At 43.6% G+C, this 27142-nt stretch overlaps 1 protein-coding gene across 3 annotated transcripts; it reads right to left on the bottom strand.

Moving 5' to 3' along the window:
• Nucleotides 1-430: 430 nt before the first annotated feature.
• On the bottom strand, nt 431-25614 carry PODXL2 (podocalyxin like 2). 3 transcript variants are annotated; one of them, XM_075183636.1, is made up of 9 exons: nt 25527-25614; nt 24846-24985; nt 21498-21800; nt 17357-17910; nt 16048-16122; nt 7158-7314; nt 6767-6828; nt 6006-6185; nt 431-3281 (listed from the first exon to the last, which is right to left on the bottom strand). In XM_075183636.1, the coding sequence occupies exons 2-9, from the start codon at nt 24889-24891 to the stop codon at nt 3087-3089; spliced, it is 1572 nt and encodes a 523-aa protein (XP_075039737.1). In that variant the 5' UTR covers nt 24892-24985; nt 25527-25614; the 3' UTR covers nt 431-3086. The 3 variants fall into 3 exon arrangements, with proteins under 3 accessions (XP_075039737.1, XP_075039736.1, XP_075039735.1); XM_075183635.1 differs by lacking the exon at nt 25527-25614 and adding an exon at nt 25118-25495; XM_075183634.1 differs by lacking the exon at nt 25527-25614 and having other exon boundaries at nt 24846-25495.
• Nucleotides 25615-27142: the final 1528 nt, after the last annotated feature.

Raw genomic sequence — 27142 nt, forward strand, 5'->3', positions numbered from 1 at the left:
GCACTCTAAAAATCTTTTAACAAAAAAAGTTGCTGAGCACAGAATCAACCCTAAACATTAATTTGCATATTAATAGTAAGCAGGATGAGTCTAAATGATCAATCTCATTTGTCTTTTTAGTTCTGAAGCTATAATTATATCCAATGTACCAAAACTGCATGGAGATTTTCTTTCATAATAAGTGGTCTGAATTTAAAGGCTTTGGTTGAACTTGTATCTGTTTTAGGATTTGGAAAAATTCAGTACACCCTTTTTGATAATAATTTCCTTTTAAAGGATATGGAAACCCACATCAGCATTGCAATATTTGCTAGGATTGACAGGGGGACTGAAAGAAGTACAGCTACATGACAACAGTCCAGAGCCACATGATTAGATGAAGAATTAGGACAACTTAATAACATTGACCAGAAATAACGACAGAGTTCCATTCAATTTTCTACTGTAATTCTTTTACCACCCATGACAAGTGAATAATGTCAACTTTATTATGCAGAAGTGCACATTCCATAAAAGCTACCCACAAGAAACGCCACTGTTTTGTGGAGTGAAAGGGGCGCTGGGCTTACAGACAGAAAAGGAAGCCAAAAAGCAACACTATTAGCTATACAAAAAAACATCCTCTGATATACACAAATGCCAATACACAAATAGAAATCTTTAATATCATATAGCGTATATACCCTGTGGATACTTAAGTTCTAAACCAGACATAAACCTCCAGCAGTCATAGAACTACAATTCTCAGCATGCCTTGCCAGCTGCTGGAACTTGTAGTTCCACAACAGCTGCAGAACCACAGGTTGCCTAAGCCTGTTCTAGGCTCTGATACTCTGTATATCTGTGTATTTCCTGCTTTGTACCTACAACGCAGCATTGAAACCAGCAACAGGTGGCTTCTGGGCTGCTTTTGGGGCATGCTGGGAGTTGTAGTTAAACCACACAGCTTACTGTCTTATATATACAGCACTAACCACCATTTATTCAGCCTGAAGTGATTCTTACAAGCAGATAACTTATTGTCATAACCCCATAGGCTGTAATGCATTTCATCATTTATTAAAAAAAAACAATAATTCTGTGTCCTCTGACAGAACAGGACTGTGGTGTGTTATTGTGATTAAAGAGTAGCCATCTCTTGTGCTTATACCTCAGTGATGTCATTAGTTCTTAGTGATCATGAATCATTGGTTGGTTAAGCCCATACAAAATGGCTCCGCGTGTAGAGGACAGGCACACTTTAAGTTGTTAGAATTTGTGCGTGCAATTTTCCCCTCCATAAGTTGTGTGTGTGTGTGTGTGTGTGTGTGTATATATATGTGTGTGTGTATATATATATATAGATATATATATATATATATATATATATATATATATATATATATATATACACATATATATACATACATACACACGTCACACCTCTTACACAGCAATAAAAAGGTAAATACAACTAATGCCACTTGGAAACATGAAAAAAAGATTATGGGGTAGTTTTGCCAAATCATTATAAAAAGGAAAAGTTGAGGTGTTGCCCATAGCAAACAATCAGATTCTAACTATCATTCTCTAGAATGCACCAGATAAATGATAGCTAGAATTTGATTGGTTGCTTTGGGCAACACCTCCATTTTACCTTTTTAGAAGCTTTGGTAGATCTATCCCCATGTGTGATCTGTTGTTTAACTCTTACTAAGTACATTTGACAAGGAGCCTGGCATTACTACTCTGTACTGCTGGGAGACCCTGCTCCTTCCACTATATAACTCTCCCTGTCTTAATGCAATTATATGACTGGACAAGTCACTGCACCACACATGATCAGCTCACTGATATACTCTGTGCCACTGTGAGCAGTCTGATAATCTGATTTACTAATAAACGGTATACAAGGGTGAGCAGGAGAAGGAAGATTGAATGCAATACTGTTTTCAGATCCCAGTTAATCAAACCTTAAGAGGTATACTAATTACTAAAGTGCGGGTTTGAAAAAAGTGCAGATGTTGCCTATAGCAACCAATCACATTCTAGTTATCATCTATTTAGTACATTCTACAAAATGACAGCTAGAATCTGATTGGTCGCTATAGGCAACATCTCCACTTTTTCAAACCCGCAGTTTAGTAAATATACCCCTAAGTCTTTAGTAAAAGTTGTAGCAAGGCATATATACCAACCAATACATTCAATTTATCTGAAGATAGAAAACCCCTTTAAGTATTACTTTAATTTTAAATAGTTCGAACATAACATTGATATCGTCGCTGATTGTTCTGCTCTTTTCACTGTGAATAAAGGCAAAATTGCCGTTTCTGCTTCAGAACCTGTTACCGTAACTAGGTTAATGTAATGTTTAAAATATCATTACCAATGAGTCGTCACTATAATATTTTCAGGTATAATTTAAAATGAATGATTAAAGGTGTGATAGCCATCTTATCCTCTTTCTGCTTTCAGAAGTTGAGTTCTTTCTGTCTCAATGGCTTCTAAACCAATCAGAATTTATTTCCTGCGACTTCATTTAATAACTGGAATTTTCTGCTCAGTCTGCTCATAAGACAAACGCACTGTTACTTATTTGATGGCTTTTAGGAATGTGTCCAGGCAAGTTGTGTGAATACTTAGTGTCGAGGTGTAATAATCCGTATTGCATGCGGGTAGAATCGGCAGGAGGAAGAGCGAGGTGATGACATCGGGGGGGTGGTCAACCAAGAGACAAATCCGGTCCTACTTCACAATACGCAAGGAAAAGTTGCAAGACCTATTCTAAGACAATACTGTGCTGAGCGGGACTGCACTGCCAGATACATTTACATCGGAGAGCTGGCTCGTAATATAATCTTTGGAAGAATAAAGTGCAATAATATCATATGTTGTAAACTGGAGAGCAGTCAGATGAGTACTCGCTGACACTGTGTGCTATTTAATCTTCTGTGCTCTACAGGCCCACAATCCCTTGTGCCGTAACTCGCTTTAATTACACTTAGGGATTGTGAATCGAAACATCTATAACCCAAGGTGCCAAATGCCCAACAATCAATAAATAAAAGTTCTGTTCCGTCCTTGAATTTGATCCGCACTGATGCCTACAGGTGGGTATCTTCCTCCATGGCGTCCGGCTCCTCCTTGCCCGTCTTGTTGATTAACGTCTCCCAGCCGTCTGCCCGGTGGGCGGTGTCGCCGTTAAGGCTTGGTTTCTTTTCTTGCATCTCGGATTGGCCGTCCATCGCCACATCCAGGGTGGGATTGTCGTGGCAGCCGTTCTCCACAAAATGCAGCTCCTGCCAGAGACACAGTAAAGAGAGGGAGCGAGAAGGATTTTACGGATTATAAAAAAAAAATTACTGAATAATTACTGCGGGTTTAAAAAAATAGAGATAGTGCCTATAGCAACCAATCAGATTCTAGCTGTCATTTTGTAGAATGTACTAAATAAATGATAACTAGAACCTGATTGGTTGCTATAGGCAACATCTCCACTTTTTCAAACCTGCAGTTTAGTGAATATACCGCACTACTGTCTTTGTTTTAGTTAAGCTGGGTACACACCCAATGCAATCTACTTCATATGTGATTTCTGTAAAATTTTAACGTCTGAAAGTCCCGATGTGCAGCCGATTCATGCGTACACACCTACACGATTTACCTTCAGATCTGTGATCTTCATCTCTCATAACCATCTGCTGAAAAGATTGTGACTCTGTACACTCTATAGATATCTGCCTACACATTTGCCCGACATCGTTCCATCATTGATCGTAATTTTTAGGAAGTTTAGAAAACTAAATCAACAGATGCGATGTGTTTTAGTAGATAAAACAAGATCATGGGAGTGTACACACTCTTACAGACAGTCGTGAATCGTGTGATCTGCACAATAACTGCATAGATTTACTTGATGCAAAGAGTAATTGTGTGTAATTTTTTCAACCTATTGCAATAAAACAGATATCATCATATCTTAAGAAAGTCTTGTATTAGTCATGTAATAAGTCGGTATTAAATCGCCAGGGGATTGCAGACCAGTAAATGAGGGAGAATGGAATCCCGGGGCAGGTACTGACATAAATGGACAGGATGAGGCAGGCTGTGCAGAGAGGGATTATATGTCTCATGAACGTTACCAGAGAGGTATAGTAACCAATGAAAGGAGACAGAACCAGAGAATGGTGAGAGAGGCCAGGATCAGAATTGCAGAGTCACACAGGCAGGGGTCAAAATCAAGGCAAGTAGGTAGACAGGAGTCAAAACCAGGAGTCAAATGAAAGCAATGAAAATAAAAACAGGACGCAGACAAAGACTAACAGACAAGACTGAAACAAGAATAACACAAGGATCTGACACTCAACCACTACCGAGCTCACTGCGTACTCTGGGGCCAGTTCAGACCTATGGATAAAAATCTGGATACAGGGACAGGGCTGACCTTGTGCCAGATGTACTTGTACATGATATATGTACCTATACCACCCGCAGAGGCAGGGCAGGGCATATAATATGCTGGACAATTGTGCCTGTACGATATACTGGATATTTAAGGTCCTGGCATAATTCTGCACATTTGCGGAGCATATTATAATAAGAATTAAATCGGGACAATATAATATTGTGGTCAATGGGGTCTACTTTGCACAGTGCTTAATTGTACTTCTTGCCGCACTGCTCACTGTTTAATGCACAGAGCGCTGGGTGTTTACATTTTTACTATGGCTAACACGGTAACAAAATGTTTTATTGGCAAGCCTGCAATGGCACCGTTAGAAAGGATGATACATGATTTTATTTGTTGCCAGCATAGTGAAGGGGTATTATTTTTGCAGAATTAGCACTTTGCAGTCTGTGCAAAATAAACCAGCCAGGTGTAAATGTTTTTACATCACATATTGGACACACTCGTATAAGCCTCCCTGTCTTCAGTAGTCATTGTGCAACCTATTTGCACACAAATATAGTAGAACATTTTAGGGGCCTATTTAACAAGAGGCGAACGGCCAAAATGCCGGCAAAATACTCTCTCACCCCTTTTTTAAATTTATCAAAGGGTTCAACGTCAGGTCTGTTTAGGGGGGCGTTCAATGCTCCCAGAGTAGCCCCTGTAGAGTACACTGCAGTTGATCTTTATGAACCGCTGTGATTTATAGCGATACATATTGATGCCTATTGCATAAATAGAAACCTTACTACGATTTTGATGAGACAGTTGTAGCAATGTATTATTATTTCTTACCACTAGAGGGACAGAAAAAGGACATGAGAATAATATATCAGATTCTGTAGTACACACAGATTAGTTTTTAATCCTGATTTACGTTTGATCATACTTGCCAACTCTCCCTGAATGTCAGGGAGACTCCCTGAAATAGGGATGATCTCCCTCACTCCCTGAAGAATCTGCATTCTCCCTGATGCTGAGCCAGTACAAGACGTGGTTGGCTTCTCCATCTGTGGCATGATGACACAGTTTAGAAATTGTGTCCTATGTCCATGTATTGATGCCTATGGAGGTGGCCATTTTCATGGAGATTTTATCAAAGACTGACAGGTAAGACAACATGACTTCAGTAATGGAGACTGAAATGTAAAAGACACTTCAGTCTCTAGAGATTCATTAGCTGCTTTTCTTTAATGCATAGTTGCCTACTCTCCCAGAATGTCCGGGAGACTTCCGCATTTCTGGGAGACCTTCCCGGGAGAGCAGGGCAACCTCCCAGTTCACGCCCCCGCAATAGATAAGTGGTAGGGGTGGAGCTTAATGGCGCAAATATTGAGTCAGCTTAGCTCCTCCCCCTGCTGTAATTGGCCAAAATTGGGACAATCGTTTAGAGGGTCAGGCCAAAATGAAGATATTGGTCAAGCCCCGCCCCCACACGCCCACCTCCCCCAGGATCTCCCTGAAGCCAATGAGCAAAAGTTGGCAAGTATGCGTTTGATAAATGCATCGTCCTTTACCCACTGTGGAATAATGTTACATAATAATACAGCGGTGCTGCTATGATCATACGTACCATGTTTTTCAGTTTGGGCAAGCGCCTCTGCCAGCATATGTAAATGAGTCCGGCAACGATGATCATAACACAGACTGCGCCGATAATCACCAGGACGATAAAGAGTTTTCCGTAGTCGCTCCGGGGCGGGCTGGGCCGCGACTGACAGCTGACAGTGCTGGAGTAGCTTTCAATGCCGATCTGCAGAGGAGATAAATGTTACCGTTAATATCCCCCTATTACCGTTAATAACGTTATATTCCTGTTATTTGCAGCTGTTACTATATGGAACTAGCAACTGTACAAGAAATGTTGATGGTTACGATAAGTAAGATCAGTCTTATTACACTGTTACCCATGAATCATAAAGAGTCTATAATTAACCCCTGCATAGGCAAACCAAGGGGGGTTACCTAGTGCCTGGAACCCCCCCTCCAAGCCTGGGGCACTGTATAATTGAGGTGGCTGGACCCTGCCCCCGCTTCACACGGCTTTGCTTGAAAAGGGAGAGCTGTGTGCACCTAACAGTAGTGCACGCAGCATTGCCCATGTACATATGCGATATATGGTATAAACCCTAAATATTGTCACAGATTTCAAGAAGCGGTGTCAGATTGGGGTATACAGGGTCCACCACTTAATCCGGTTACAAGGGCCCACTGTAAGGACAATAGTTATATATTTAATATATCACATGTCTTTTACACCATATACACACAATCCCAACAGATCTACAAAACATACATAACACACTATGTACATAGGCTATATACATTACTAACCTCTGCCAGGCTTCTTTTAATATCCCCTAGTGCAGTGAAGACATCTTTCACAGGAACCACACCTATAATGGGATAGAGTAGATTATATCATCAGACCAGGTAACAAGACCCGGAGGAGGTACAAAGAGAGCAAAACGCCCCCCACAGTCAAACATTTTTGGGGTTCTGGTTTGGCAGTTTGGAGAATGGTGTCTGCACGTACGGGTGTATTTGGGAGGTGGGCGTGGTTTGAGTAGAAAGGGAACGTGGCAGATGTTGTCCAAAGTTGGAAAGTTAGGACCAATGTAGCGGTACTGAGAGATCTAGCTAAAAATACAAATCTGACCAGTGTTTTTGCTCCAACCAGCGGTTTCATCGGACAACGTAAAAAACAATGGAGACATAGACTCACGTTCCTCCTCTTTGATTGTCATTAGTAGGTGGTTATCGTTTTCGTTAGGTTTACTCAGGAAAATCATCCAGTCCCTCTGGGGCGGCTCTGATTTCCAAGATAGCGCCCCCTCGAGAAGTGACAGCAACTGTTGTCCCTTCTGCCACCTGAATTCTTCCTGTAAAACAATGACACACTCAGGTGTCAGGTTATAGAGCTGAATGAAGGACTTACATTTCATAGATAAGTCTAGAAAAAAACAAAACAGGGACTCATTGAGCATGCACCGACCTCACTAGTGCTCAGGAGAGTAGATCGGGAGGGTGGATCGGCAATACCGGTCACCCCTGGCCTCCAGGCCCATAGCGGCCCTGCCACAAAGAGTTATATTTACTAAAGCTTCTAAGAAGGAGACGTTGAGATGTTGCCCATAGCAACCAATCAGATTCTAGCTATCACTGTTCTAGAATGCACTAGATACATGACAGCTAGAATCTGATTGGTTGCTATGGGCAAAACCTCCACTTTTCCTTTTTAGAAGGTTTGCTAACTCTACCCCTAAATACGTGCCACCCCCCAACACCCCTCCTTACTAAATACTACCAACTCCGGTGCTGAAGATCACAGGGGTTCAGATTGTGAACAGGGAATTTAATTGACAACAACAGAAATAATAACTGTGCCGCCCGTTGTAAGACCCATTACGCAGTGTCACACAGGGGTCGGTGTACCCCCACCTCCTGTTACTAGCATCCCCTGTGATAGCCATGCCGAACAGGACAGTATGAATTCAGAAATCGGGGATGTAGGAAAATCAAGGGGGGGGGGTTCCTAGTGCCTGGAAATCCCCTCCAAGCCTGGGGCACTGTATAATTGAGGTGGCTGGACCCTGTCCCTGCTTCACACGGCTCTGCTTGAAAAGGGAGAGCTGTGTGCACCTAACAGTAGTGCATGCAGCATTGCATTGCCCATGTATATTATGCGGATAGGAAGAGTTGGAGAGCAGCCAATAACTCACTACGATAACATTATCAATTTTTAACAAAAGTTTGTTCCAAGTGGAATTTGCTATAAATACAAGATACAAACTATAGCTATCTTATCTGATTAATTCTATCACTGCGCTTCAGGATGTGTAGCGGGAGAACTAAGAATCTCAGAAGCCCTAAAATGCTGTAAAGGATTTTTGTACTTACGTTAAATTCGTTTCTCTGATTCCGTCTGCAGGACACTGCTTACCATGGGTTGTGGAGGGGAGCAAGGGAGTTGGCACCTAGCTAGTTAACTTTAAGTTACTGCTGACAGACCCCTCTCCCTTTTACAATCCCCCTGCTATCTCCCAGTTAATCAAAAAGCCCAAAGGTGAAAAGGCCAATCAACCAAGAGCACACAGAGGAAAAGCAGAAGGGAGGGATCGCAGTGTCCCCCAGACGGAATCAGAGAAACGGATTTAACGTAAGTATATAAATCCTCTTTTCTCTTTCATCCAGTCTGGGGGACACTGCTTACCATGGGGACGTTCTAAAGCAGCCCCCTAAGGGTGGGACTGCTCTGAAAGCCCGGCCCGTAGAGCACTACGAGCAAAATTTGCATCCGTGGACGCAAATACATTAAACTGATAAAATTTGGTAAAGGTGTGGACAGAGGACCAGGTGGCTGCCCTGCAAAGCTGGTCTACAGAAGCCCCATTTCTCGCTGCCCACGATGCCCCTACCGATCTGGTGGAATGGGCCGTAAGTCTCTCTGGCACAGGACGGTTTGCCCTTATGTAAGCCTGTTTAATGGTTGCCGTAATCCATCTTGCAGTAGACTGTTTTGAGGCTGGCCAGCCTCTTTTATTAGAACCAAAAAGTACAAACAGAATCTGTACGCCTAATCTGGGAAGTTCTCTTAACATAAATACGGAGAGCCCTAACCACGTCTAACTTTTCCATAGACTGCTGATCAGAATGAGAAGTCGATGAAAAGACCGGAACCACAATTTCCTGGTTCAAATGGAATTCCAAAACAGCTTTTGGAACAAAAGAAGGGAGAGTTCTTAATACCGCTCTGTCCTCATGAAAAACCAGATATGGTTCCCGGCAAGACAGAGCTCCCAATTCTGAAAGCCTGCGTGCAGATGCAATCGCTAAAAGAAAGACGACTTTCCAGGTCAGACACCTAAAATCTGCCGCAAGTAATGGCTCAAAAGGAGACCCTTTAAGCATATCAAGTACCAGGTTAAGATCCCATGGTGCTGTAGGCGGAACGTAGGGAGGCTGAATATGTAAGACTCCCTGAAGAAAAGTCTTGATGTCTGGCAAATCCGCTAACTTCAGGTGAAAGAAAACTGAAAGCGCTGATACCTGAACTCTTACGGAACCTAAACGGAGACCCGCTTCCAGCTCATCCTGAAGAAAAGCCAATAATCAAGGGAGGCGAAAAGAAGACGTGTGACAGGACTTATTTTCGCACCATCTGATATAGGCTCGCCAAATACGATGATAGATGCGAGCTGAAACCGGCTTTCGAGCTCACAGCATAGTGTTCACTACACTGGGGGAGAAACCCCTCGCCCTCCAGAGCCTGGCTTCAACAGCCATGCCGTTAACCTGAGCCGAGGTCAATCCTGGTCACAAAAGGGAGCTTGCAGAAGAAGATCGTCTCGCGACGGAAGACGATGTTCTTGTCCTACCGCCATGGAGATTATGTCCGCGTACCACACTCGACGCGGCCATGAGGGTGCTATTAAAAATTACCGGCAGACCGCCCTGCCTCACTCGTTTGAGTACTCGAGGAAGCATGGGAATCGGGGGGGGGAACAGATATCTCAACCTGAAATCCCATGACGTCCACTACTACCGCTAAGGGGTCCCTCGCCCTTGCGCAAAACCTGGGAACCTTTCTGTTGTGTCTGGAGGCCATGAGATCTATATCCGGAAGACCCCACCTCGGAACTAGAGACTGAAATACTTCCGGGTGGAGGGAACACTCCCCCCCTGGCATCATCGCATTGTGACTGAGATAATCGGCCTCCCAATTTTTTATTCCTGGAATGAACACCGCCAAGATTGCTGGAACATACTGTTCCGCCCAAAGAAATATCTGAGCTGCTATTCGCATTGCAGCTGCACTCCTCGTTCCTCCCTGTCTGTTGACATATGCCACAGCCGTGGCATTGTCGGACTGAACCCTGACTGGATGGCCCTAAAGAAGAGTCTGGGCCCCCCGACGAGCCAAAAGAATTGCCTTCAACTCTAACGTGTTGATGGATAGGGCTGATTCCTGAACTGACCAAAACCCCTGGAGCCGGAGATGCAGGACTACAGCCCCCCAACCTTTTAGGCTGGCGTCTGTTGTGGCTATGATCCATGAACATGGAGCAAAGGACCTGCCCACCGACATGTGATCCCGAATCAGCCACCACTGAAGTGATTCTCTCGCCCTCGGAGACAGCGAGATTTTCTGGCGATCCAAATGTAGGTGGGATCCTGACCATTTCGTCAACAGATCCCACTGGAAGCATCGTGAATGAGCCTGACCGAAGGGGATGGTTTCGATGGAGGCCACCATCTTTCCTAGAAGACGCATGCACAAATGAATTGAGGGACTGGGAGAGGACAAGACCAGAGATGTTATACTCCGAATTGAACTGATCTTCTCCGCAGGCAGGAACACCTTCTGCTGACTGGTGTCCATGATGAGTCCTAGGAAGACCATGCGTTGGCACGGAACCACCTGGGATTTCTTTAAGTTTATCAGCTACCCATGGCTCTCGAGGAAAGCTATGGTGAGGGATAAGTGCTGATGCAAGCAAATCTCTGAGGAGGATTTGATGAGCAGATCGTTTAAGTAGGGCACGACCTGAACTCCCTTTGTGTGAAGACACGCTGCCATCACCGACATGATCTTCGTAAATAGACCCTTGGAGCCGTGGAGAGGCCAAAGGGAAGAGTCCGAAACTGATAGTAAGAGACCCCCACTGTGAATCTCAGGAGAGGCTGATGACCGCTCCATATGGGAATGTAGAGGTATGCGTCCTTTATGTCTATGAAAGCCATAAACTGATCTTTCTCTAAGCCGTTTATTACCGACCTCAGGGACTCCATCTGAAATTTGTCCACTCGTAAGTGCACATTGAGGTTCTTTCGGTTTAAGATGGGTCGAAAGGACCCGTCCGGTTTCCTGACCAGAAAAAGATTTGAATAAAAACCCTTTCCTTTCTGGTTGTCTGGGACCCTGCAAATAACTCTTTGCGAAAGAAGAGAGGTGAAACAACCCTGTATCGCCTGTCTTCTTTGTGGATCTCGGGGTAGCGGGCTTACAAAGAAACGATGTGGTACTGGATCCAGCAGGTCTATAATGTACCCCCTTGATATAATGCCCCGAATCCAAAGATCCTGAGATGACGCTGCCCACTGCCGCCACCTCCTGGAGAGTAGAGTGGCAGTCAGAACGCAGGCTTCTCCTGAGCCTTGGAGGCCTGACGCCTAGCTGCAAACGAGGACCTACCTCTGACTGAGAAGCCTCTAGCATTCGGTTGTCTACCCCTAAATGACTGGCCCCTAGGAAAGGAGGTCCCCCGAAAGGACTGCCTAAAGGAGTTAAAGCGCGGGGCCCGGCCTCTACTTGTGTGTACTGGCAAAAAAGTGCTTTTGCCACCCGTTGCCTGAGAAATCATACTATCTAACTCCGGGCCGAACAAACCTGCTGCTGAAAAGGGAATGGTTTCAAGGGATCTCTTAGATTCTGAATCCACCTCCCAGGATTTCAGCCATAACGTTCTTCTTGCTGAAATTGCTGCAGCCTGAATAGAGGAGGACACAGATGCTGTGTTCTGAGCTGCCTCATAAAGGTACCCCGATGCCTCTTTCAAATGTAAAGCTAGAGGAAGTAAATCTGAGTTCTTTAAGGCCTCTGCCAGTTGTTCTGCCCATGCTTCCATGGCTCTAGCAACCCAAGCCGAAGCAAATGTGGGTCTAAAGGAAGAACCCGCTGCTACAAAAATAGATTTTAGCTGAGATTCAACTCTGCGGTCGGTGAAGTCCTGCAGAGTTGCTGTACCTGGGACTGGCAGGATAGTGTGTCGGGCCAAACGGGCTACTGGAGTATCTACTTTAGGGATCTCTTCCCATCGAGCCACGTCCTCTTCCTGCAATGGATTCAAGGAGGAGAATCTCTTTGGAATAGAGAACCTTTTATCAGGCTGTTTCCAGGCTCCCCCAGCAATATCTCTGAGTTCTACAGAAGGAGGAAACCGAATAACCCTTCTTTTGGCTTTCTTAAAAAGACTTCTATCTATAGAACTAGGATCCTCCATTTCTGGGAGGTCCAAAGCCTGCCTCACCGCTAAAACCAAATCATCAATACCTTGGTATCTAGCTATAGCCATTTTAGGAGAAACTGTGGCAGCAGGAAGCCCCAAAGCTGTAATAGCATTATTTGACACAGCAGGAAGGGCTGTCACACTTGTCAGTAACTGAGTATATTGAGTGATAATCTGTGCTAAAGAGGAAACCGACTGTGTCAGAGAAGCCACCCAGGCCGGCTCCTCCGTCAGTGGGGCTGGAGTGTGCTGGGATTGCGCAGAGGGGGCCCCCCCTTCGCAGTCAGAGCAGAGCGCCAACGGGTCCTTCTGCCCACATGGTAATTTAACCTTAAATCTAGAGCATGTAAAATATTTAGCCATAGGACCTTTTCCTTTATCTGTCATTTCACAAAGGAAAGGAACACCAAACACACCAGACAAAGAGAGATTGAGTTAGATTGAGAGAGACAGAGCACGAAACAAGTAATCAACTAATCTATAATAAAAGTTGTACTTGTACGTGTGTTAAACAGACAATGTGATATCTAGGCAAGTAAGAGAACCACAATATAACCCCTACTAGCCCCCCTTTGTAAACCACAAAATACAGTTTTTGCTGTACATGCTTAAACAAATCTGCGGTACTTAGCCAAAAGGGCCACACAGGGGAGAAGTCCAACAGCAGTGTCCTGGTGCCTGCTCCCTGCAAGATAAGTTCTTTCCCGGGCTTCTCTGGCGCCAGAAGACTTGGATTGTTCCCACTGCGCTGAAGAGCAGGGGAGCTCTCTGTAGTCTAGTTACCCCTCTTCCGGCACTCTTGTCTCTCTCTTTTTTTTTTTTTTTTAAAAGAACTACTTGTATCGCGCAGAGTAATGGAGACCTAAAAAGAAAAAGAGGTCTCCTGCAGCATTCGATACCCCGATGCCCCCTCCTTTCTCTGAGGGGGGATCTTGGTATAGCACCCGACATCTCCTCCTACCTTTTATTCCTCCGCGGACCTAATGAAAAAAACATGGCCGCCAGCAGGTCCGTGAGACCGCTCGTCACTCTGCAATCTGACAGCCTATGCTCTGCCATTGAGAGCCGTCTGCTCTCTCTGACAGAACCCTGTCATTGCTGTGATTTTTCTGGGCGCACTGAACACACTCCCAGCTCTGCCATCCAAACCTAACTATTGCTAAAAAAATAATAAAAGTTAATAAAATTAAAATCAAATTAAAATTAATAATAAAAAATAAATGAAAGAAACTAGATGAAAAAAAAGCTGCCCAACTCCTAGAAAAAAACTGGGAGATAGCAGGGGGATTGGAGAGGGGAGGGGTCTGTCAGCAGTAGCTTAAAGTTAACCAGCTAGGTGCCAACTCCCGTGCTCCCCTCCACAACCCATGGTAAGCAGTGTACCCCAGGCTGGATGCAAGAGAAATTGTAGTCTCACAAACCTGGAGAGCCACACATGGGCTGGTTGGCGAATTTTAGCCCCCGGGAGGAAGGGGGGGGGGGTGTGAAACTCCGCACAGCAAACTACTAGGTACATTTTAAAGGCACAGTGGTCCAGTGACCCAGCCTAAGGTAGTGAACTATGGGACTGGCCTAGGGGTGCCCCTGCCCGGCCTGCCCATGGATATATAGGATAGTCAGGCCTGCTGTATATACTCTCCCCAGCCAGCACAACTAACTACCTGGGTGCATTTTTTGCCCCTGTTGGCCGACATGAAAATACTTGTAGAGTATTGAGAATCAATATTCTGCAATTTGCAAGCATGGAAAGTGGATAATAAAATGCTCAAGGGTAAAGCAATACTACTTGACAGAAAATGTCAGCGCTCCATCATTAATAACAGGAATTCACCAATTACCACATTTATACGCTGCAGTGGTATTTGGTAATGAAAGGGTCACTGCGAAAAGGTCACTGAGCGGTTCCACATTCCTCCCTCCTGCTAGGACTGTCTAATCCCGTCTGCTGTTTCCATAGCAACACGGAGACCCTGGAGATGGTTAATAAAGACAGTCGACTGTTGTCATGGAGACTGGTAAATCTCAGGGCAGGCTGGGGCCTGCACATTGGGCAATGTAATTTGGTGGGAGTGTGGCAGAATCCGTCACAGAATCATGTCCCCGTCAGCAATGGACTCAACAATTGCTGCAGATTGTTTTGTTTTCTTGCAAAGACAAAATATTACATATTGTGCTTTCTGGATATCTCTGCATAATGTACCGAGGGCACTGTCCCGCTATCCTGCCATTTGGCATCTTTTTAGACATATGACCGGTGCAGCAGGTATACATTTTTATGTTTTGTTTTTAATGTATTCTAGTTATACAGATGGAGCACTTTATATCTCAGTGCAGGCATGTTGTTGGATCGAGGTGAATGTAGCCAGATATTATGGGGGTGGCTGGCTAGGGCTCTGGCAGCACACTTGCATAACCATGAAGGTGACAATAATCCAGACTCCCTGCCTACATGAAACAAGCTCCTCCCCCCAGGTTGCACTAAACAGGAGATCTGCCTGCCTGACACAAGCTCCTCCCCCAAGTTGCACTAGACAGGAGATCCGTCTGATTGATACAAGCTCCTCCCCCAAGTTGCACTAGACAGGAGATCTGCCTGCCTAACACAAGCTCCACCCCACAAGTTGCACTAAAGATCTGTCTGATTGATACAAGCTCCTCCCCCCATGTTGCACTAAACAGGAGATCTGGCTGCCTAATACAAGCTCCTCCCCCCAAGTTGCACTAGACAGGAGATCTATCTGACTTATACAAGCCCCACCCCCCTAGTTGTACTAAATAGAAGATCTACCTACCTGACACAAGCTCCACCCCACAAGTTGCAATAGACAGGAGATCTGTCTGCCTAATACAAGCTCCTCCCCACAAGTTGCACTAGACAGGAGATCTGCCCTGGGTATGTCCTAAAAAGTCTACCATAGTCTAAACATATGAATATTAGTTTATTGCACTCAAATAAGTACTGTGACTCGAATCATAATTAAATCTACCAACAAACTGGAAACCACTAATTTAGACTTTTACAGCAGTAAAATGTGCATTTCGTAAATTAATTCCTTACAAATTGCTGCCTTGAAACATCTGTCTCAGTATATGCACAGCGCAGGTTTAAGCAAAAGGCGCGCAGGATGGGGTCTGGGACCCTACAATTATATATAATCAGTCATTTAACTATTTATCATTTAAAATCTTGTATTCAAGTTCTATTACGTGATGGTAAACTTTAAAGAGCTTCTCTCCTTCTGCATCATCTCACAATGTCCCTCTACTGTCATCGCATTATGTTACGGGAAGGAAGGAGGTGGGGGGGGGGTAAAAATAAAGCTGTGTTATATGCAGAAGCAGCCAGTATTTTATATCATGCAAAAAGAAAATTATAACACCCCCTTTGCATCACAACATAGTTCGTCTACATGCAAATTTGTTCCCTTTAACTGGATTGTTTCATAACTGTGTAACTCCCAAATAGTCCAGCGCTATTCAACATGTCCAGAGAACATAAAAATAAAGGATAAAAGACATAATAATAATTACGCCCAGGTAAAATATTTTGAAGTGACGACTAGTTTAAAGGTTAGTCATACTTGGTGACATGTTGCAGGTACTTACACAGTCAATATCATCAGACATGTTCAAAATGACATAGTTCTTCCCAGCCAAATTAATCCAGTCTTTGCAGATCACCTGAAATAGACGGTTTATATATTATATATTGAAAAAAATATCAAAGTGCTACTTTAAATATGGTTAGGATTGGAGATTGGGAGTGGTCTGTCTATTGGAAATAACCTTATTCCTGATTAAACACTAAAAACAGTGTAAGGCTATATATACGTGTGCATTCAGATGAATTGCCTGTGTACAAATGTGAACAATTGCAACTGTTTTCTAGATCACAAAGCATTGCATACCTACATGCAAACATCGATACGATCTGTATTATACACTGTAAACATGCTTGTAATACACTAAAATAGTATAATAATAAGTACCCTTAGGTAGATAACTTCCTTGGTTATCTTTATTAAGAATTCTGAAGTGGTTAGAACAAATAGGCTTTTTTAAACCTGCATGTTTGCAATCCTTGTCTGGTGGTTTGTTTGCAGGTCTGAACAGATCTACCAGAGGTTATGACCATGAACATTTATTCCTTAGGAACCTGACAATGGCTGGAATATTGACAGAGACTTGCAATCAAACTCTGATACACAGTCCCAGCAAACCCGGCACGCACTGTTGCATAGATAATCCTGTCTGAAGCACCGTTATAATTTGCAAACGATCTGATTAACATGGAATGAACTTGATATAACTGGAGATATAGCTTCATGTTGGCTCCTCTGTCCATAATAACACTCCATCCACCATTCCAGATACTAGAACCAGTATTTATATCTCTATCCAGTAACAGAAAAAAGCTTAAGAAAGACACTTATTGTTTCCAGACTGAACTACTAGAACCTTCACAAGATACTTATTTCTGTCCTGCAAATATTCCAGCTGTTCAAACTCTTCACTATTCTTAGTCCATATTTAAAGAGAACATTTCCACGATCTGAACGGAGCTTTTAAAAATGAATTCCACAACCACTGCCCATCAGACTTGATTTATTTTTAACAGAGGTTGAGGCTTGAAGGTCCTATCATTACTGCTCAAACGTCGTTATGTTGGCAAAATGGAGCATTGGCGTGATAACTGAATGGTCATCTGGCTGTGTACGACTCACAGATAGGGCCTCCTTTGTGGAGGCCTGTTGGCGTCAGTGGTCTGCTCAGCCAGAGTTTGGTCAGATCCTACACGAGAGAAGCCTACTATACTTTGGATGCTACAAGCATCGAAAATACATGGCCAATTACATGTCTTAATACACAGTTGACAAACAATGTGAGAAGATAATAAAACAATGATGGTAAATACCTGCTCTGACCCCAGGGATAGCTCTGTCGGGACTACTGCCCTTGTCGGCTCCTCATCTCGTTGGGTGGAGAACAGCTGAGGAACATCAAGCTTGTCCTCCTCTTTGGCAATGACCAATGTTTGGGTTGATGAACTTGCATCTTCTTCCTTCCGGTGTCCGGCAGGGGAATTTGCTGCAGGATGTCCCCTTGAATCTGCGGGAGGTCCAGGCCAATGTTCTGACTCTTGTTTATGGTTACCGTGGTGGTTCCGGGACAACGAATGCTTTTTGTTCTTCCTGGGCGGTTTGGTGGTGGAATTGGTGGGGGAAGCAGATGTCGTCTTGGAAACTGTACTTCCCTCGATATTCGGGCTTTTCACAGTCCTCACGTTCTGTGTTGTTGGCTGGACTGTATCCTCCTCTGCCTTGACGCCTGGTGATATCTGTCTAGGGGGCTCGTCGGCGTCTGTCGGCCACCAAGCTGTAGACGTTTCTAGAATTTCTTTAGGCAAGCTACTGCTGTTCCTCATCCACTCTTTGGTGACTTTGTAGGTGTTTGTTATCTCTGGACCATCTGTAAGAGTGATGTAAAGAAAGGTTTATATTTCCTACCAATTTCGAATCGTGTTGTCAAACACAGGATTTGTAGGCGGGGGTTTCCACACCACGCCTACAGTGGGCGTGACCAGCATGCATGGGGGAGTGGCTATAATATTAGACAGTGCTTGGCTGCTCTCCAACTCTTCCTATCCCCATAATATATATGGGCAATGCTGCGTGCACTACTGTTAGGTGCACGCAGCTCTCCCTTTTCAAGCAGAGCTGTGTGAAGTGGGAGCAGGGTCCAGCCACCTCAATTATACAGCGGCTTAGAGGGGGCTTTCCAGGCACTAGAAACCCCCCCCTCGGTTTGCCTATGATATCTGAGCTGTGAGCATGGAGAGAGAAATTTACCTACGCACAGGAGACTTTCTGTCAGTAATCCCACAGGAGCATGCTGCGGACAGAGATTCCCTATTTGTTCAGGATTCCCTCAAAGCAAGAAAGGGACCGTCGCTGTACTCAAGTTATGGATAAATAATGCTGTGGACATTTTGGGCTTTACCCCCAGGGCGGATCTATACAAATGTTTGTTCCCATGCTGCGCTGAACCAGTCTGTGCCGTAGATTTTAAATAAAGTTTTGCTTGCACATTAAAAAGATTCTGAGAATGATTAAAATACTCTCTATATAAATCCCTGCGGAATATTTTGGTGCCCCATAAATAAAGGTTATTAAATAATAATAAAAACAATAGATTTTCCCTGGTGTGGACATATATGTGATACAACCATCCAGCATGTTCTTTCAAACTACCAGGGCCGGCCTGGGATACCTGGTCTGCCTGTGTGATGGGAGGAGCCACCAACCTGTTGTGGCCACGCCTCCTGTGGAGGCTATATAAGGGTGGTTCTGGGTATGAACGAAGCCAGCCCAGGAGAGACCACAGCGATTGATAACAGTCTATTTGTCTTCCAAGTCAAGCTGCCAACCGCAGACCTGGCTTATTATAAGTAATTTGTGCTGCTGCCCCACAGCTAATACACACCATTACTGAGCACTAATATAATCAGGGAGCAGTAATATAATTGTACCCCAGCACTGGCGTATCATCTGTTTCCCGGGAGAGGCTCCGATTTACGGATTGCAACAGCCATCGCCAGCTCGGATAACAGCCCCGTTTCTGCCACTATGTTAATCACTCGCTTGCGGATTACTATTTACTGTCCCCCTGTGGTTAACAAATGACTGATTTCTGATTAATTACATAATAATCGCTGCACTGTGGGATTTTACAGGCTCGTTATGGGTAAATATTGCTGTAGAAACACGAGAAAACATTTTCCTGCTCTAGATCACGAATGATGGCGATAAATGTTTATATTTAGACAGGATTTACAAACTTTAGATCCTCAGACCTATAGACAGAGTTATCCTGTATAAGGAACATCATCATCATCATTTATTTATATAGCGCCACTAATTCCGCAGCGCTGTACAGAGAACTCATTCACATCAGTCCCTGCCCCATTGGAGCTTACAGTCTAAATTGCCTAATATAGACACACGCTCACACACAGGTTATAAGTCAATCACTTATAACCTGTGTGTGAGCGTGTGTCTATATTAGGCAATTTAGACTGTAAGCTCCAATGGGGCAGGGACTGATGTTCACCAATTCCTTGTTATTGGTTTTCCCTAGGCTAAGATCCCGGTCTTTCCACCAATTTACCCATTAAAAATTGCGACAAATCGCGTCATGGAGGCCCACGCTGCCCACTTAACTAGGAAATGGTCAGGATGTGGGGGAGTGGTCTGCCCTCCGGAGATTTCGGAGGACCTACCCGGAATTCGGGAGTGTCCCAGACATTCCGGAACAGTGGCAATGTATCCACAATATGCATGACTCTGAACACGAGTAGTGTGAGCAAAATTCAGATTATTACTTATTTTTGTACAGTCAGTAAATGTTTCTACCACATTCTATTGCAACCACTGAAATTAATGGCAGAAAATAAGTATATATAGTCCAACCTATGTTTTATTTGAGGCCAATAAAAAAAGTTTAGTGGAGTTTTAGATCATTTTACACAGGTTCCCCTAAGGTACGGCACGGCAACCAGCAGGTATTAGGTGAGCAGAAACATGTCCCGGTTGTCAGCTCAATGAATAATTGAGACCCTGGTCTGATGACAGTCGGGAGACACTGGGTCCTAGAGAGAAATGTTACTGACCAAATGTGACAATCTATCTATTTTGTTATGGGACCTGTAGAAACATACCTTCAGTTTTATAATATATCATCATCATCACCATTTATTTATATAGCGCCACTAATTCCGCAGCGCTGTACAGAGAACTCACTCACATCAGTCCCTGCCCCATTGGATCTTACAGTCTAAATTCCTAACACACACACACAGACAGAGAGAGAGAGACTAGGGTCAATTTTGATAGCAGCCAATTAACCTACAAGTATGTTTTTGGAGTGTGGGAGGAAACCGGAGCACTCGGAGGAAACCCACGTAAACACGGGGAGAACATACAAACTCCACACAGATAAAACCATGGTCAGGAATTGAACCCATGACCCCAGTGCTGTGGGGCAGAAGTGCTAACCACTGAGCCACAGTGCTGCCCAATATATATATATATATATGAGTCTAATCAATAATACAAAGCCACTGCCACTTATTTCCCATACGTGTCTCCCCTCTGACCTCTTAGGAAAGGCTACATCGGTCATTTTATTGTTGAGTTACGCTAATTGGACCCGCGGTCAAACTTTCCCATACGTGTCTCCTCTCTGACCTCTTAGGAAAGGCCGAGGGGAAGGTCAATATGGAGATTGTAAGCTTGAGAGAAGGGCCCTCTTACCTCTCTGTCTGTCTGTATTACCCAGTATTGTTTTATTACTGTTTGTTCCCAATTGTAAAGCGCTACGGAATTTGCTGGCGCTATATAAATAAATGTTAATGATGATGATGGAGATTGTTGTTTTTGTTTTAATATTTTTTAACTTCAATATATTTGTTGAAACACTTATCAAACAAGGGGGATACAAGAAAGTTGAATGCTATTTTAAACTTTTTATTCTATCGTCATTATATTATTCTGCATTAGCTAAAGAAAGCATTACTTCTGTGTGTTAATTATTTACTCCAATTGCCACTGAAAGCATCAGCCCTGGTATATTGTAACTCAATCCACCTGTTTATTTTTATGTTTACATTGCACACCATGGGGTATATTTACTAAACTGCGGGTTTGAAAAAGTGGAGATGTTGCCTATAGCAACCAATCAGATTCTAGCTGTCATTTTGTAGTATGTACTAAATAAATGAACGTTAGAATTTGATTGGTTGCCATAGGCAACATCTCCACTTTTTCAAACCCGCAGTTTCGTAAATCTAGCCCCATGAATTTATTTAACTATACACTTTGACCAATGGCATAGAAACAGGGGATATTGACTAGATCCTAAATGCTGTCGCCCCAATTTTACTCTGTTGCACACGGGCTGCACCTTGACCAAGAGCAGAAAGGACGTCTCGACAACTAGACAAATACACTTGTCAGAAATATGTTTAAAAAACCTCAGGAACCGGCCACATGACCCACCTCTCTGCGTCCCGCTCTGGTCTTCACTGCTTCCGTTCACTTTCCTTGCTTCGTCTTCCCAAAAATATTTCGGGGACTGGAAGATTGCTATCTCTTCCGTCTCCTGGCTGGAAAAGCCAGAGCCTTGGGGTGTGTGGATTAGGGAATGCCGAAAATCAGTCTCTGGGTAGCCGTCGCTGCCGTTCTCTGTGGAGTCCAAGTTCTCCAGTTGGGACAAGGAGGAGGACAGGTCCAGCAGAGAGGTGGACGAGAGTCCTTCTGAATGGGGTTCCTCACAGGTGACGACGTGGAAGGAGATGAACCCTAGTGGACAGAACCAGGCTCTTAGCACATAACCTGCAGATAACATTGTAGCAGTTTACAGAGACAATGTAACAAAGCGTTGATTAAAAAATAATAATAGTCCTTTTCCCATATATAGAGGAAACAAAGTTTCATTCTTTGTCCTCTACGTCTAATTCTCATGCACACATGTTCATGTATATTCTCATATACATATATAGGCCATGACCCAAGAAATTTAGCAGAGCTTCCTTCAGATTGCTTCTCCGTCAAGTTTACCATAAATATTTGTAACTTATAAAAAAAAATATTCGTTGTTTTGACATTATTGTTTTCCTACTTAAAGAAGTTGTCAAAAGTTCTTTCCAGTCCGGAGTAGCAACACTGAACTGCAAATGCAAGAATGATATTGTCATCTAATGTGAATTCATCTAAAATAAAGATGTTTTTTTAAAATTCTGATATTTCCACAAAAGTAATCCTTCCTTTATGTCTTTGTGTGTAGTAAAACTATACGACATTCTCGTGTCTGAGATGTGATTTATTGGCCATATATTACTCAGGAAGACTACATGGGTATTCTAACGTATTTCTGCCATTTTAGGGCCACATTCATAGGCAAACCGAGAGGGGGGGGGGGTTCCTAGTGCCTGGAAACCCCCCTCCAAGTCTGAGGCACTGTATAATTGAGGTGGCTGGACCCTGCTCCCGCTTTACACAGCTCTGCTTGAAAAGGGAGAGCTGCGTGCACCTAACAGTATTGTACGCAGCATTGCCCATGTATATTATAGGGATAGGAAGAGTTGGAGAGCAGCCAAGCACTGTCTAATATTATAGCCACGCCCCCATGCATGCTGGTCACGCCCTCTGGCGTCGTGGTGTGGAAACCCCCCACTATAAATCCTGCGTTTGCCCCTGACATCACATTATGGTCTATAGACAAAATATCATATATTGCAACATGGCTTGGCTGATCACAGTCATATTAATAAATGCACCAACCGTGGCTATAAAAAGTACCCACTCCCTTTGGCAATTTTCACATTTTATTTTGTTACCATGGAATCAGAATGAATTTTGTGAATTCTTACCACTGGTCAACGCAAAAAAACTCCATAAAGTCAAATTAAAAACACAACAGTAAAGTTTGCTTCTAAATTATTTACAAATACAGAACCGTTAATATTTGATGATTGAATAAGTATTCACTTCCTTTGCTAAAATACGCCTAAATTAACCCTTGTGCAATCCGCTCTCTTCAGAGGGCACATAATTTATTCACCTTATATACAGTAGGAAGTTTGCAAAACATTTCAGAGGCTGGAGACGTGCCTATAAAGACTTAAGGTAAGTAATGGGTTCTTTTATAATAAACATCTGACAAGCTTTACTAGCTTTAATAAATTATTGTCTTCTTCTGGATCAACAAAAACACTTGGCATTCACTGAGGGCCTGACTGATGTCCGTACGCAACTTGCACGTAAGTTGCGTGTTTAAAAAGTGCACAGAACTTGTCCGCAGTTCCGACCGTATTTGAATCCAAACGGATCTCAAGATACATTTCCATTTGAATCTGGTTGTAAGCACGCTCTGGCAAATCAGTACTAGGTGTACGTAGACACACAGAAGAGACTGTAGCGTACGAACAAACTCATGTCACATCGTACCGCCTAACACTTTTATTTGAACATGAAATAACAACTGTTATCAGTATAAACATTTATATAAATATTAAGATTCAAATATAATAATTTTAAAAAAACAAACAAACATTTTTTTTGCACATTCATTACATAAAGACGCTTTAAATTCATACTGTACAATATGTTTTATAGTCTATCTTAGTTGCATGCAGTTGTTGTGTGCTACCTAGTGGCATGCATACATGTACTTTTAAATCAAAGACGATGCCGTGTCCGTTATCATAATCAGTCGGCCGTGTATTGGGTTAACGCGATACGGCTGAAAGCAAACGCAATTACTACAAACACAGAACTTGAATCCGCCACACCTGCAGTGGTAAAATGTCAATTGTGGTCATTGGCGCAAGGCCCGTTTTTTGGATTGGCACATCTAATTCACCCAAGATATCCTACACAAACGTGAACCAGGCCCTAAATGGTTGAACGTCGCAGACCTATTGTCTTTTTTAAGTTTAGTTAGTGGTTTAGATTGGAGAAGGTTGGACCTGCAGACAAACCATAGATTGTAAGCTCTTTGGAACACTGTCTCATGAATTAGTTATTCAGCATTTTAAGTTGGCTTTTACTTAAATATTTAGTGCAATAATATTACAGATGAGATGTCCGGGGTGTCTAGAATCACTATTGAGCATAATATAGGCAGGGCATCCTGGCACTTGTAGTTCACCAGCAGCTGGCAAGCCACAGGCTGAGCCAGCCACAGACTGAAGATTGTTCAACATGCCTGAGATAGGAGGGAGGGGGGTGAATAAACCACTTCTTCTCAATTACAGGCGCACTGTTAAACCCCCCCTAATGGGAGACAGCATGCAAGTGTCACACAGAAACATTGCTAAATTAATTATGTGATTCTCAGGAGCCTGTTTAGCATGATGAATGTGTAACAGCCGCGGCAGATCCTTAATCTCATTACAGAAAACAAAACCGCTGAGATTGTCCAAAAACAGAGGGACGGGAGCCAAATGTGTGATTAATGCAGCTTGCACATCACTAGACGTTTCCGCCGGCTCAGCAGGTGTCTATTCAAGGGAGCTTGCAATCTAATCTAAACGCATGACCCTATATGATTTGCTTATATACCTAGCTTTACAAACAGTTCTACCTTATCCATATAAAATGCTGCTTTACCACAGAATATCCACAGATTTAAAAAATGTAGTTACAGGCTACAGTAGCTGCTTGTCTGGCAGCCAGGCCTGTTTTGGGCAGTGCCCAAGGTGCATTGTCAGCTAAGGGACGTGCCCTTCCTTTGCTGCATGAATTTTTAAAATAGTATGCACAGCGTTCTAGTCATTGCACTGCGACACAATACACTGGGGCCATGCAAATAAGATGACTGCAGAACAGATGAGAAGATCTTACCTAACAAGAGGTGCCAGGCTCGCAGCATGGTGATGTTAGTTGGCATATACCCGTAGAGCAGAGGGCATCTCTATTTCCCCGGAACAGATGATGGGCACCTAGGTGCCAGCCTGCTTCTCTAGCTCTTCTTCCAAGTCCCCCTGTAGGGTGTAAGTCAGGGCGAGATTAGCAGGATAGCCACAGGTGTGGGTGATAGATTCCCCCCCCCCTCCCTCCCCTTCCAGTGTCACCCTGCAAATTCTGGGGGAGGAATAAGACTCACAATGGCATACCTATCAAACTGTAGTATTGTTTGTTGAACAATTGCCAATCAAGTACCCCTACAGTGCAGGAATTCAGTGCAATGCCCGGGCACGGTACAGAAGAGAGTGTCAGCTCTCTGTGTAAGCTGCTCTGAAAATGTGGATCTGAGTTTAGGGATCAACTGCTAGAGATCCAACGATCTTTGTGGATTATAGATACAGCGTTCCTCTCTGTTGTTTCTCTGGGAACAATGTGATAATACACTAGGATCAGGTGCTTATCCTGGGCTAAGATGCCATGGACCACACTCAGGGGATCTATATAAATGCAGCCACCCCCCTGTACTCTCTGATTTATCCCCCCCTGGCTGAGCTCTCTTGGGTCCCCCTGCCACACAGTATCCTCTCTCCCTGGTCCCTGTATGAGATGCTCACTCACCTCCTCCTCCCTGCAGGGCTGGTGCAGTGTCTGTCTGCAGATCTCCTCTCTCCCTCATGGTCCTAGCGCCCCGGCTCTACTCAAAGCTCCTCCTACACCAACCACTTGCTCACTCCACGACCAAAGCAGAAACAAAAAATTCTGAGAGGACAGAAAATCTGCAGATACAGGATAAACTGCTGTTACATGTCTGTTATTTTGCAATCTGTCCCAAAAAAATGAAGCTAATCCATTTCAGAATCAGGTCAATTAATCTTCAGCAGTGGTGCAAAGAGTGCGGCTTGTGATCTGTCTTTATTCACCCAACAAGGAGTTGCCGGGAGAGATCAGTGTTCCCGGCATCCCTCCAAATTATCAATAACTTCTGCATAGAGTCCTTGGCACTAAAGAGTCGCTCAGTGAATATAGCAACAAGAGTGAGTCCTTATGTGGACCCTTGTTTAAATCTCAGTGTCATCTTGTAAATGTTCCTTGTTCCCTTAACCACCCTCTGTCATCCTCCATCTCTCCCCCTCTCGCTTCTTGTCCTCAGATCCCCTTACATTGGCTCACCCCCATGTGTCAACCGTCTGCCCCTTTCCTTTTAGATTGTAAGCTCTGGTGATCAGAGCTCTCTTCCCTCCTGTTCTCATTACCTATAACCTTTGCTCACCAGCTACACTGCGCACCTCCTCCTTGGGCTCTCTACTCTCTCCTCCATTGTCTTTGCACCTCTGTCAGTGGCTCTAAACCAGTCAGTTGTACCCCCACTAATGGGCACAGGCTTCAGTACGGTGGCTCAGTGGTCAGCACTTCTACCTCACAGCACTGGGGTCATGAGTTCAATTCCCAACCATGGACTTATCTGTGAAGAGTTTGTATGTCCTCCCCGTGTTTGCGTGGGTTACCTCCCACACTCCAAAAACATACTGGTAGGTTAATTGGCTGCTATTGATTGACCCTTGTCTGTGTGTGTATGTTAGGGAATTTAGACTGTAAGCTCCAATGGGACAGGGATTGATGCGAGTTCTCTGTACAGCGCTGCGGCATTAGTGGCGCTATATAAATCCCTTGTACCCCAGTAGCTGTGTTGAGAGTTGTAGTGTTAGTTGAGTATTATAATGTAGTTATACCATGTGCTGTCTTGCCGTTTGCCCTCTGTATGGCGCTGCAGACTTCATGTGTGCCCTATAAATACAGGTTAATAATTATGATCTCTTTGAGGCTAAGGCCAAGTTGCTAGGCTGAACTGGGCAAGATTTTCCTTTCTTTTCTTTTTTTGCATTTTATAGAAAAAGGTAAATTTTGTGAACTTTCTTTTGTAAAAGATAAATGTACAAAATATTAAATATCAAGTTTGGAGCCGTTCTGCCCCCTCCCCCCCAAATCACTCATCACATAAGTCTCCAATGTGGTAACTTTATTCCCAACTGCAAGAGCACCACCTACAGGTTCTTGTAGGGTACTGCTCAATTAAACTATTTATTTCTATTAATAATTATAACCCACATTTTCACTGGTAAAAAGATCTTTAGCATAAAAATAAAACCTCAATGAACATTTAAGTGATACTTGCTTTTTTTAAAGCATAAAAAGTTACCACGACCTATATAACAAGACACAAATGTGTACAAGTT

The sequence above is a fragment of the Mixophyes fleayi genome, chromosome 8 (genome assembly GCF_038048845.1).
Source record: "Mixophyes fleayi isolate aMixFle1 chromosome 8, aMixFle1.hap1, whole genome shotgun sequence".
In the NCBI taxonomy this organism is placed as follows: domain Eukaryota; kingdom Metazoa; phylum Chordata; class Amphibia; order Anura; family Limnodynastidae; genus Mixophyes; species Mixophyes fleayi.